This window comes from Apis laboriosa, unplaced genomic scaffold, assembly GCF_014066325.1.
Source record: "Apis laboriosa isolate Shangri-la unplaced genomic scaffold, ASM1406632v1 scaffold68_cov148, whole genome shotgun sequence".
Lineage (NCBI taxonomy): Eukaryota > Metazoa > Arthropoda > Insecta > Hymenoptera > Apidae > Apis > Apis laboriosa.
The window spans coordinates 1,508,062-1,522,839 of NW_025224135.1; the positions used below are offsets into that span (position 1 = coordinate 1,508,062).

The 14,778-nt window shown below is 24.8% G+C and overlaps 1 protein-coding gene across 6 annotated transcripts in view; it reads right to left on the reverse strand.

Annotated features, from left to right (window-relative positions):
- The window catches only part of LOC122718834 (eukaryotic translation initiation factor 4 gamma 3-like), a 39,350-nt gene that overhangs the window by 5,165 nt on the left and 19,407 nt on the right, over window positions 1-14,778 (reverse strand). For 3 of the 6 annotated variants that reach the window (XM_043944194.1, XM_043944196.1, XM_043944192.1), the window contains exons 2-11: window positions 13,303-13,661; window positions 12,860-13,108; window positions 12,511-12,637; window positions 12,246-12,446; window positions 10,892-11,088; window positions 9,366-10,263; window positions 1,044-1,840; window positions 850-951; window positions 355-666; window positions 51-272 (exon numbers count right to left, since the gene is read on the reverse strand). In XM_043944194.1, coding sequence (XP_043800129.1) covers window positions 51-272; window positions 355-666; window positions 850-951; window positions 1,044-1,840; window positions 9,366-10,263; window positions 10,892-11,088; window positions 12,246-12,446; window positions 12,511-12,637; window positions 12,860-13,108; window positions 13,303-13,661 — 3,464 coding nt within the window. The remainder of the gene's footprint in view (window positions 1-50; window positions 273-354; window positions 667-849; window positions 952-1,043; window positions 1,841-9,365; window positions 10,264-10,891; window positions 11,089-12,245; window positions 12,447-12,510; window positions 12,638-12,859; window positions 13,109-13,302; window positions 13,662-14,778) is intronic. The other 3 variants (XM_043944195.1, XM_043944193.1, XM_043944197.1) reach the window with 2 other exon arrangements.

A 14,778-nucleotide genomic window follows, 5' to 3' on the forward strand; every position in this document is an offset into this window, starting at 1 on the left:
TATAAATGTAATCAAGGAATATGTTATATTAAAAAATATATTAGGCTTACAGGATCAGTACATTCCTCTATTTCTTTAAGCTTACTAGCTCTTGCAACTTCATTTACTGGATTTCTTTCAAATTCCTTTTGACAACGATTAATAATGAGTTTTTTAAAAGTATACGAACACTCTTGTTTATCTGAATTTTTATCTGAGCCTGAAACTTCCATAACAGCAAGTTCTTTACACATAAGTGCATATGCTACAGAAAAACTTGGTTCATCAACAGCCTAAAAATTATATAATTAAATTGTATGTTAATTATATATAATTAATAAATAATCAATTGGTTGCTATAATAAATAAATTTACCTTTTCAAAGACTAAATTAATTACACCTTGTAATCGTTCTGGGGTATCCACAGTTAACGCGCGTACTTGATCAACTAAAGTATTAAATTTTTGAGGTGTAAGTTTATTTAACACACTTCTAACTCTCTTAAAAAGAGCTTCTGTTTTTGCTTCTTCTTCACTAAGATTTAACGTTTTTAATCTTGTCGGTCTCCACGCATTTTCAGTTTCTCTTAATTTTACATCTTCTCTAAGAGATAATGAAACATGAATAACATTTGGCTTTGTTGGTTTTGATGATTTTCCTGGATGGCTTTTACGATTAGGAGGTGGCTGAATAAAAATAAATATGTTATATTAAAATACAAATACATACAAAAATTTAATATAAAATAATATTTAAATATCAGAAAAAAATTTTCTATCAAAAAATTTCAGTCCACTACTTTCATTTACATCATTCTTTAATCATTTCAACATTGATGTAATTTGTAATTTTCAACTTTCTTGACTTACCACTCGTGTATTTAAAGTTGATTTTATGAATCCTGGAAATAAAACATCGTGTCTATTCATATTTGTATCTTTAAATGGCCTAAGATCGAGGGTAGTTCTTGCCTACAAGAAATTATTATTTATTAAATTATTATTCATTAAATATATTAAAGTGATAACAATTAAAAATAATCATTTTCAATATAATATAATACCTTTGAACTATCCTTTAAAACAACATCTAAATCTGGTAAATTAGATGGTTTAATTTTACTGTTGGGATCATCCTGAAGTTTCATTAAAAACTCACGATCATAAACCTTTTTACCGCTTTTATTGATAGGACTCCATTGATCTTCCTTATACTTATATTTTAATTGTATCTGATTTGTAATTGGTGTGATTTCAGTTTGAACTAAAGATTCATTTTCAGCTGACTTCTCAATAACAGAAGATACTTGTGATTTGTCTTCATTAGATGTTCGAATTGCGGAAACCTTTGAATTCTCTTCATTTTTTTGTGCTACTATTGCTTCCACATCGGGTTCTTCTTTAACTTTCACATGATCAACAACATCATTAGGAACTGATTTTGTTTGCATATTACATACATTCGTTTTGTTATTATCCTCTATTTTAGGAGAAGATTCTTTTATAGTTTCTTTGTTGCTTGGCAGTTTTTCTATAACAGGTGCTTGTATGAGAACACTTTCTTTTGAGATTTCTGATGTCACGGAAGTAGTTTGTTTTTCCGTCTTTGTATTAACAGAAATAACTTCCTTCTCTTTTTTCGGTTCATAATTATCTTTTTCCTTATTATCTTTCGTAATTTCGCGATTTGTTTCTTTATTGCTATCCTTTGGTGTTAAAGGATCTCGTTTCATTTCAGATTGCACCGGAGGTACAGTGTTTACGAAAGCATCCATATCTGTACCTTCTTTTTCTGCTCCTTTTCGATTAAGTTCTCGGGGTTTAAGCTTATTTTTATTTTTCTGTTTCTGCATTGCTTTACCTATTAAATAAAGACATCATAAAATATAATAATTAAAATTAATACAAATATTAAAATAATAGACATAACAAATTATAACTTATAATAAATAACATTCAATTATAGTTTATACAAAAATTTATAGAAGATATAAAAAATATATATATATTTGTTCGCTGAATTCAAAAATCATAAAAATGGAAAAAAATGGCCAATACAAAAGTATTATTACGTTGATATCAGTACTGAGAGATGTAGCTGTAAAGAAAAGTGAGTATTTCGGCTACAAGCCAAGGATAATTATAGTCCCAGATCACAGTACATTTCGTATGACATTTCACTTTTTTATTAAGTTATTCATAAAATTATATATCTTAAATGTTTTATATATCTTAATTCATAATATCTTAATTATATATCTTAATTCATAAAAATAAAAAAAATGTATTAATACATATCGTTTTATGATTATAAAAAAAAAGAAAAAGAGTGAAAAAAATTCAATCTTTTTATAAAAATACTATTGTAAAAAAATTCGCTTCAACAAGCTTTAAATATATTCGAAAATACTAATTCTTAAATTAATATTTCGATAACAGAAATATGATAAATTGATAATTTATATTTCTATAAATATTTAAGATATTTGCTTTGAAATTAACCAATCTTAAAATAAGTCTAAGATTATAGATTTTTTTAATAATTTCAGAGATAAAAAACAAATGACTATATTATTAATTTCAAATCATGTTAGACATATACTAATTTTCTATTATTAAAAATTTAACTTAATAAGTAATCGATTAATTTAATGATATATTATATATATATATATATATATATATATATATATATATATATAAAATATATTGTTTCTTTTAACATGATACTACTACGATTTGACGTTTTCAACGAATATACAATAGCATATATACCATGGTCTCTGGACCCCCGACGGTTACGACTTCTTGATCGGGAACTACTGCTGACACGAGCGTTACCGTTAACTTTGCAATCACTCATTTTCACGGTTATCGATAATCATACACGCACTGTTATTTACACATGTTAAGCCACAGTGCCTGTTCTTTCCATATCAGTAGCATATCACATATTACAAATCACATTCTTGCAATATAAAACTCTTTGTGCGGCTCGAGTTTCAACGGCTTATGTGCTGCTGCTGCTGCTGCACTGAATCAGTATTTATTTATAAATCTGCCAAAAGCTTGCCAAAACCGGGGTAGATGGATCCATGTTCACATGCGTAACAATGAGCAACCGTGAAGTATGCATTTCAAACTTTTTTTCTTCTTACAAGGGAAGAGAGCACAGGAGAAAGTCAAGATTATATAGAGCAATAAAAACAGAATTCTTAAAACCGACAAAAAAGAACAGACTCTAATGATTTTAAATAAAAAAAAAATTGTCATATAAAGACTTTTCAGTTCACTTTACTTGAAAATTGTGGCAACACTTCGAAACTTCCCTTAGAAGCTCTTCTTACGACTTTCACGCATCTATTTTAACCTGTGAACTGGTGCAAACCGACAGGCACGACACAGGATTTCTTAAATTAGTTCTGTTCGCCGGTTGCGCGCCGGAGCAAGCGCACTAGTAACTTTTTTGATAACCTAACTTAATATGCGAACTTCTTTAGCCGTAATATATTAACAGAAAAATTTCTGAAATCTTCTATTGAATTAATTATATTATAAAAAGAATTCGTAAATTTATAATTGTATATAGATATATAAACTAAAATACGAAATTAAAAATTTTAAGATGAAACGTGACAGCAGAAAAATAAATATAAATTATACATCGAAATAACTGAGCAAATAAATTTTAATATATAATAATAAGAAAATCATTGAATAAATTATTTTTTTAAATAATAAATTATTGTCAATATTCTATATATCGAAAAATTTAATAAATAGAATTTATTATTTTTCTTAAATTTCTATTTTATACTTTATATAGTAATAATACTTAAATAATATAATAATATAAAAATGAAATTCATGTATAATTACATATAATTATATATATATATATATATTATGTAAAATAAAATGTATGTCAAATTAAATTATATGTACAAGATATCACGTGATGTTACAACCAGGAAGGATTTTACAAATATAAATTAAAAATGAAAATAAAATTTTTTCATTTCAAATGTTCATAAATAAATCAAATTGAAAACAATATTTATACTTATTTTTTCCTGATTATATAAATAGATAATTAGCAAAGATTAGGTATATGTGAAAATGAATAAAAAATGTATAAAAATACACAAAATATAACAGAAGATTTTGTTTATGAGAAAATTGAATTCGAATATATGTAGTCAAAAATTATTTACATTCGCATATTCGATGAATTTTTTAAATTTAATCTTCAAAAATAAATTCTAAAATGAAAAAAATTTTTTAGTTATTTTTCTATATAAATTAATTTCTTGTCAATTATTTATTTCTATGCAATTGAAATTAAATTTAATTAAATATCTTCTTGTAAATAAGATTTCAAATTTGATTTTTAAAAACAAAACATTAAATAAAAAAAAATTTTGCATATAATACTTCCATTTTGATTGTACCATTACTTATTTTCTGTACATTTTAATATTTAAATAATCGAACTAAGATAATATTTATCTTGTTACTTTCAAACAATTGTAAAAATTATATTCTTATGTATTATTTTCTATCAGCAACTTTAAAGTAATTCACTATGAAGTAGTGTTAATTTGATGCATGAAAGTAGCTTGAGTAAGATTTTACAAAAGCAGGTCGAGGTAACAATATCTAAAAAGAATACCAAATGATCATTGAAGATATACATAATATTTTTTCCGTTTCATTATTTTTTTTTAAATCTAGTATAAATTTGATATATTCAAATAATATAAGAGTCATAGAGAAAATGATAATAAAATTGATTATAACATATGATTTGCTATAATACTATTATATATACTAGGATATATACTACTAAAATTAAAACTATCAGTAAGAAACGAAGAAATATTATTAAGAAAAAAATTAATGAATAGATTTTTTCAAAATTATAAGTTTGATTTGCACAAACTTATGCTAAAATAATTATACAATTTATAGTTTCGATATATAAAAAACAATTTATTATATAAAAAGTAATACTTTATTAATAAAATGTTATTTATATATGTATATATATATATGTTATAAATTAATAAAATTGAAGAAACTTTTTAGTTTATAAGTTTACTATTGAATTTGTTCATGAAATTATATATAATATTACATTATTTTAATTTATCGGACTTTATCTTATGGAAAATATATGCAGTCCATTCGATCATTTTTCTAACCAGTAAGAACCTTTCACCCGATTGGTGAACGCTCAAGGTTACCACTGACGCCGAAAGTCTTAAGATATTTTTTGCACACGCACGACGCGTGCTCTTGTGAAATGGCGTTAAGAGACCTTCAAACCATGCACGGAGCTCGCCATACATGCGTGACCGTGACCTCATGCGTTTTTAATGATCAAATAATAAATTGTTTACTATAATATCAAAAAAATCGATTGTATTCTATTTCGAATTACGAAACAATTTTTCAAATTATAATAAATAATAAAACTTTCAATAAATTAGATTTTTTATCAAGTTAATATTTTCTCATTTTAATTTTATTCAATATTATTTAATTTCGAGAATTATAAAAATTTAGAAAAATGAAACTATGGATAATAAAAAAAAATAGTGATACACCTATGCTATTTTGACAATCAAATATGTTTCTTAATATAAACGATAATAGAATTTTTGCAATTCTGTTTATAAAAAAAATATTAATAATTCATAACTAAATTGATAAAATATAATACAATAAAGAAATATTAAAACAGAAAGAAATAAATAAATTCAATATCAAATTCTTAATCTAATTTCAATTATCACATATAGAACTAATGATCAAATATGGAGTAACTATCTTTTGAGACCATTCACAAAATGGCTACATATTGATATATAAAAATATAAAATTATGATAATATTTATATCTCATAAAAATAATTAATTAAATAAAAAACTTATAAACTATAAACCTATAAACCTATAAACTTTATAAATATTTGATGAAAAATAAAATATTTAAGCATTATATTAATTTGGATACACGTGTTTAAAATAGAGATGAAATTTAACTGTAAATTTTAATCAAAAATGCTTGTTTAAAAATAATTGAATATTTCTCTTTTAAATATATTTATTTTTCTTAATATCTTTCTTATTCTTAATTTTTATTAAATGCTATTTTTATCAAAACCATACATATAATATTCAATATACACTTGTGAGGTCAAAAGCAGCCATATTTGAACACAGTTATAGTTTAATCTTTGAAACAAATTTTATAATTTAATATTTACTCTTGGTTAAGAAATAATATAATAAGTTTGGATAAAGAAAAATATTAATTATAAATATATAGTTCAATGATTAAATGAATATTAGTATTATAACTAATCTTACATTTGAGAAATGTTCGTGAGTACAAAATGTCGGAACCACGTTGCAGAAAGCAGATACATTGCGTCTATAGCTATTGAAGATCGCTTCAAAGTAACAAAATAATTTATACATACATTTTGAATCAAGATAGTTCTCTGCCGTCGCCGTTGCATCCGCTTGATCACTTTGTCACAGTAACAATAATTTAAAATAAAAAAGTAAAAAATGCAATAAAACTTTTATCCTTTAAAGCCGGTACGTAAGACTTCGAAGTTAAAAATAGAATATATATTTTATAAGAAAAAGAAAACGATGCGTGTAAAGGGCGCTCGTTATAATTAAATAAGAAGTTATATGTACAAATTCTACCAGATATTATAACACAAAAAAGAAGCCTTATAGGAACGGGATGCAGTAAAACGCAATATATTAAGCGTATTCGTTACGTTGTGATGTATAAGAGTTAGAAAATGAATAACTTTTTAAATAGTATGAATGTAAGTATATACTTATATATAACTACGAATATACAAATGTTTAAAAAAGTAATTATAAAGGAAAAGGGAAATGGGAAAAACGGAGTAAAAAAATACACCCGGCTAGCACAGCACGTGCTGGCTACTGGAGGAACTCCGTTGTTCGATGAGAAAAGAAGTCGGGAACCTCCCTCCAGCAATAAGATCGTCAATGTTCGTGCACCTTCGGCACATTTCGCACCTTTTCGTCACATGATGATGTCACCATTTGGCACGAAGCTCCTTTCGGAGTTCTATACTTCTATGCTTTGCGTTTCAATCATTGAAAGAACATCCGTTCAACATTAAAAACGTGCAATAAACTATTATTATTATTATTATTATTATTATTATTATTATTATAATTTATTCCTATTTTATTAATAATATTTTTCAATTTTGAGAACTACTTCAAATAAGCAATTAAATTATAGATACAACATGATTTAATTGAAAAAAAATAAAGTTATTAGTTTTTTATTTAATGCAATTAAGAAACAACTTTACTGTAATGAACATTATCATATTTATATCTCTGTTATTTTATTGGAAATATTTAAATCATATTTTTTTCTAAGATATAACATTTATAATGCAATATTATAAAATTAAAATGTGCTAAATGCAAATAAATGTTTTATCCAATTTGTTTTTGTAAAAATAATTACATATTAATTTAGCCTTCTTTTTCTTTTCTATTTTTAAAAAATCTAAATTATTATACTAATTATTGATATACAAATAAAATATTTGTACTTTCATTCTATGAAGATTATATCAATTATGAATTTGAAAATTATGATTCAAATATCATTATTTCAATTGTTTGAATATTTAAATATTTTTCAATATTAGAAATATGAGTGAGTACTTGTTATTTTAAAAATTTTATAAAAAAAAATATTATTTTTTGCATCATTTTAAAAAACATTCAATATCTTAATTTTTTTATAACCAGATAAATTATTTAAAATAAAATTTATATGTAAACAAAATTTAATAAATATTTTATGAAAAAAAGTACAAAACTTTTACGATAAAATTAAAACAAGTCATAGCACAAAAATATTCAATTTTGATTAATAATATTCTAAAACAACAATAATATTATGAAACAATAATAATATTATAAAACAACTATGTGAATTCATTTATAAATATTTTGTAATGTATAAAAAGAAGAATTTAAAAATATCAAAATTTATTTATATGTGAATAACTGCAGAAATTCATTTTTTTTTACATGTCATATATACATATGCCTAAATAAAGACACTTTATGAATAAACATATTATATATTATATGTTATATATTATGATTTCTAATGATTTTAGAACTTATATAAATTACCAAATATGCATAAAAATACATTAATTAAATTAATTGTTTATAAATATTTAGATATAAAATTATATGCAATGATGAGTATTGAAACTATCATAGAGATAAAGTTTAAATTATAATAATGTATGAAAAAAAAGAAAGAAAGTTATTAAAATTCTAATCTATAATTCTAATTAAATATAATAAAATCTTATAAATTCTTATTTAAAAAAAAAATTGCAATATATAAATGCAAAATGTATATTATATGATAAGTAAAATAATTCGTAATATTATAAACAAATAATTTTTTCTTTTTCAAATATAAATTAATTAATTTTATATATGAAATGAGCAAATGTATATCATATATCAATATGTATATCATATATCCATTACAAATATTTATAACAATTTACAACAATTTATAACAATTATAACAATTTATAACAATTTTAATATAATGTAAAAAAATGAAAAAATATTAACATAAAGAAAATATATAAGTCAAAATATTGAAAATATTTTTAAAAAATATAAATGAAATATTTTTAAAATATAATATATATAGATATCAAAAAATTATATTATATATATTTTTGACTCTAAAAAAATTTAAAGATAGATAAATATTTTAAAATGATATATCTACAAAATATATAATATAAATATTTAATAATTCTTTAAACAAAAATAGTAATAGTAAAATTGTAACATATACTCATAAAAGTTTAACTAAAATTTTTTCAAATAATTTTTTCAATAATCTTTTTTTTATATAATTTTCTCTTCAAATAATTTCTGTAAGTTTATTTTTATTTTTATAACAAATATTTAATTTTAAACAAATATTTAAAATTTAGCAACAATAAATAATTTTTTAACCTATCATAATATTATCATAAAAACAGATTTAAGAAAAATAGATATAAAATTTACATCATATATTAATTTTTTGACTTTTATTTTAATTTTTCTATTTATAATTTAAAAGTCCTTTTTATAATGTTACTCAAATATCAAAATATAAATAATCTTTAAATATGATATTTGAGCATTATTATGTTGATTATATTATTCTGATAACTATTAATTATATATCTGATATAACTATTAATTATACAATTTTAACATGTAAAAGAAATAAAATAGTATATAAAACGAATAAAAAATTATAACATTTCAAAAACTTACCATCAGATGATTTTTGCTGTTGTACTTCACTTCGAACAGGTTCAGATTCCGGTTTATCGCCAGTCGCATCTCCATTCGCTTTCAAATGATGGTCAGTTTGATTGTGAGTAGGTGTAGGAGTAGTGCCTCTAGAATTAAGACTCTTTTCCCTCGCTTTTTTTTCTTTTTGTTCTTTGGCACTCGACGGCAACTCAGTTGCACCAGTAGAAACAGCAGCAGTAGCAACAGGTTGATTATGAGTGTGGGTCTGAGACTTTCTTCTAGGTGGTGAACTCGATGAATTTTTATTGGATAAATTAGGAAAATTAGGAAAAGGATCTCTGGCAGGAACAGGATTAACACTCGGGGCAGTGGTGGACGGTTTTGGGACCTCCGGAACATTCGTACTTGGTATAGTCACAATGGGAATTGACGTCTGTGTTATAATAGGTGTGGCACTCGTGTTCTTGACTTCAACTTCAGTTACGGGTAACTGCGCAGAAATATCATCCTTGTTTACGTTACGCGATACGGTTAGTGGTGGTTCTTCAATGACCACACTTTTCGATTCACTTCGAGGTTGAAATTCCTTCACAGGAATTTGTAATTGTTTAGACTCCATTTTCATTATACAGGAATCTATTTGAGATACGTTATTAGTGGTACCTAACGACTGACTACATATCGTGGCTACGTTAGGTATATTCTGCGTTGTTGAACTTGTGTTACACTGACTATTCACATCATTAGTAGAATTTGTTTGAGAATTAGATAAACTTTGTGTTACATTTTGAGTTGTAGATGTGTTTGATACACAAGTCGGTACCGTCGAGTCAGAATTAGACTCTTCGGTCACGACTTTCGCAAGTGTTTTTGCAACCCGGGCTGCAAAGTCGGCTTGCACCTCAGCGTCATTATTCTGTAACAATCACCAATTCTGCGTGATAGACAATGATACATAGCAATCGGATAAAAATTATGCTTGATAACTAAAAACTGGCTCCAAACTTAAATCATAGAAGACGAGAAATAAAACTAAATATACTAAAAGAAATAAAATAATAAACATTCAATATATTTTATACCTCTGTAACCCCTCAGCCATGGTTTGCATACTATAAGCAGAATCATAAAACTGTATGTAAGTAATATATTTATATAATAATATATATATATAGTCCAGATAAAAATAATTCCTAATTTAAAAGTAACTACAATTAAAGTTTATTTTATTAATTTCTTCAAATTTCCATCAATTTATATCAATTCTAATTTAATATTACTACTATTTCTACTAATACAAAAAATAGATTACTAAGAATTTTCAAATACAAGTTATTAAAAATATAAATATTTTAATGATCATGGCTTTGGGTACAGATTAATAATATAAACAATGGACTATAAGAGAATATTTCTTATTCTCATTTAGTTTCTTAAAATTATTTATTTAATATAAGAAATATAATTTTAATTTTATATTCATTGTTCTTTTAATTATCTCTTATAGTCAATTGTTAGTATATTAACATTCTAATATTACTCACTTGTGGCTGAGGTGTTTCACGATTGCTAGATTCACCACTTTGAATAGTTTCATTATCTTTATAAATCTCATGGCTTATATTTTTACCAGTTGATGGATCTACTATATCAGTAATAGCATTTTGTCCTCTTGGTTTCCGAGATTTTGTCGTACTATTTGTCGTATTCGCTGCACCACCGTTATGACCCGAATATACATCTTCAAATAAAAAAAAACATGATTCAATATATACAATATGTACAAAACAAATAATTTAATTAATTGTAATATCTTAATTACACAAATGTAAATATTTATTAATAATTTGTATTTACACATATATATATTTATAATAATTACACATAACACATTATATATAATGCACATTTCTATTTTATAAATAATATATATTTTTCAAATACATTTATTTAATCAGTAACATACCATTATACATTATATATACATTATTTATAATATCCATTGATCAAAATTGAATAAAATAGTATATATTTCAACTGATAAAGTACAACTGTTCTATTTCTCGAATGTATCTCTGCACTGATGCAAAAATACAACTGTTCTATTCCTTGAATATATTTCAACTGATGCAAAAGTACAACTGTTCTTATATTTTAACTCACGATATTTCTACCTGAGTCCATTAGTAAATCTTTTAACTTCTTCGGTACGACAATCGGTCATCGCAGAGAAAATATATAGACAATATAATAGACAAATATATAGACAAATATATAGAAAAATATAATAGACAAAAATACAGGTATAAATATTAAAGTCGATTACGGTATTGAAGAATAAGAAGAATAAGAAGAATAAGCATAAGCTGTCAATTAAAGTCGACATTTTTGTCGACTAAGAAGATTAAACAGGTATAATGGCTTAATAGCCAGAAATTTAAGTCTAGAAATTTAAGTTTTATTTTGCTTTGAATTCTTAAGTCATAAATAAAATGAACTGTACTTTCTACATTTCTTTCAGGTATATTTCATTATTTCATATTTTTCTTTCTTAAAATATTTTATTTTAATAAATTTACTAACCATAAATCATTCATATTTTATTCATATTCATATTCAAGTTTGTTGGAAACGTTTAATTCATAATAATAATAAAATAATTTTTGAACTATAAAATTAAATTTTTCTAAACTCAATATAATTTTTTTTAAATGTCAAAAAAAATTATACAAGATTATAATTTTCATACCGTTTAAAAAATCTTTACACATACATGATTTGATTATAAAATTTAATTACAAAATTTACTTTTTATCAAAAAAGATCTAACAATCTAGATAATGATAATTAATAATATTAAAATATAATAGATATATAATATTTTACATTATAACTTACCAGTCTGAGAAAGAGATATACCCATTGGGGGTAAAGGTTGCGCTTGTTGTGTGGGCTGTTGAAGTGTACCTTGTGGTACTACTGGGGCTCCTTGGGCACCGGCCAGCGGGCCTGCAACATGTTGTGCCCCACCAGTAACAGCGCTTGCACCTGCCCTACTTATTAGTGGTGTATTCGGTGGTTGACCAGTAGGCCAATAATCTGTAAAGAAAAATATAATAATGATTAAATTTATTTTTAATTTCTATAATTTTACATTACTTACAAGGTTGAGGAGTTGGTGCAGGTGCACCATATCCAAACATATTTTGCGTTAGAATAGCCGAATGTTGAAAAGGTGGGAAATACGACTGATTTTGATGCGTTTGATGCCTCTGAGGAGGACCACCGAACTAAAATAATAAAAATATTTATTACATTTACAGTTATTATCAATAAAAATAGTGAATATGATGATTTTATACAAATATTTGTGATTAAAATAAAAAAGAAATAAAGTTTAAATTTTATTATAAAAATAATAATCAAATAAATTTTTCACAAAAATTATTTCTTTAATATAAATGAAATGAATGATATATGATGATAAATATATAAAATCAACAGTACTTAACTACTACCTGAAGGGGCATTTGATTGTTCATTGCGTATAAAGATTGTTGATGTGGGCCAGGATGAAGATTAGGAACTGGATATATTGCTCCAGTTTGAACTGGCAAACCACCTGGGTGATAAATCGCAGTTGGTTGGCCTCCACCTCCACCAACTCCTGACATTCCTACAACTTGTGCACCTGTACCTCCTTGTCCCCCTCTGTGACTAATGCCTCGAGGTTGTTGTGGTCTAGGTCCTTGATAGTAACCCTGAAATTGACAATTAAAATAATAAGTAAAATTTATAAATATTTCTTTAATCATTAATAAAATTAATAATTGATTTAGAATTGATAGAATTTATATAGTACTATTTATAGTATAAAATTCATAAAATATTCGTAATATACGAATTTATATCACTGATATAAATGATATTATTTCTATACTTTTATATTTCTTACTTGTGACGTCGGCCTTGTTTGCGTTGGCCCATATACTTGTGAAAGAGGTTGTGGTTGAGGTTGTAAATGGGCCTGTTTTCCCATTTCCTGAGGTGACGGTGTGTGTACCGGGGGAGTAGTGGTGGGAGCCGGACCTTGCGGCGGTTGTGACTGTACCCCGGGAGCCGGGGTTTGTGGTGGTGCTTGTCCTCCAGCAGGACCTCCTGGTGGAATTCCTGCTGCTGACTGTCCAATAGATTGTAAGCCGCCGAGTGGTGGAGGTCCTCTGCCCCCAGGTACTCCTACACTACCCCCTCCCCCGCCCACCTGGCCCCCTGGTTGGGTGCCGTAATTTTGTCCAGACACATGAAAATCTGATCCTGAAATTCAAAGAAAAGGAATTCGCTCACTTAATTTGAAATACATAAAAATTTAGATATTAAAAATAATTGAATCTTCAATATTAATAAAAATATAGTGTAATTGTTTTCTATCATTATTATTTCGATTCATATTACAAAATTTTTTTATATATAGATTTATAAATTTTTCCATAATAATATATAATTTTAAAAATTCATATATTTGTTTTTTTATATTATTTACTTTAACAAATAATTTTTTAATGAAATTAATTAAGAGCACATACATAAAAAAAATGTTATTTATTCAATGTAAAAATTGATATTGATTCTAGCGATTATAAATTAACAATTCAACAATATTCATTAATTAATGTTTTATATCATATAAAATCAAAATAAAATTATATTATATTGAATTTCGAGAAGATATTTAATAAAATTAATAAGCATTAATTTGATGTTAATTATTACTTATTTTTTTGATAAATTTATAAATTTTATAAATCCAATGTATTCTTATATATAATTATTCTCTCTTATTATATTTATACGTAAAATATGGAAATAAGAAAATAATTTATTTAGTTTTATACTTTAAATATATTTGTAATAGATATCCATCAAACAATGATTCGAAAAAAAATTTTATCAATAATTGTTACAAAGTATCTATCAAGATCTCCTTTACTATCATTGTTTATCTTTTAGCTATTAAATACTGGTTTCATGATATTAAAAAAGAAAAGAAAAAGAAAAATTAATTATACATTTAAGTTTGTATATGCATGATAGTATCTTACTGTATTGTACTCGCCATTCTGTCGTTAAACGAATTACTCGTGAAAGCGATTATGCGTGGAATTGCATGACATCGCTTGACACGTCGTCGTCATTGTCTAAGAGATATAGTGCAATCGATTATATTGCATTATCAAAATATTTAATGTAATAGAACTAGTCTTCGAAAAACTCCATAAATTTTCAATAATATTATAAAAATATGAAAAATATTTTTCACCACATGCTACGAATTCATCATAAAAAAATACGTTAAGAATATAGAAGATAAAAGAATAAAAAAAATATGGATACTTCGACGCTCACCGTTGAAGATCGGTACGAAGCTGGTTAT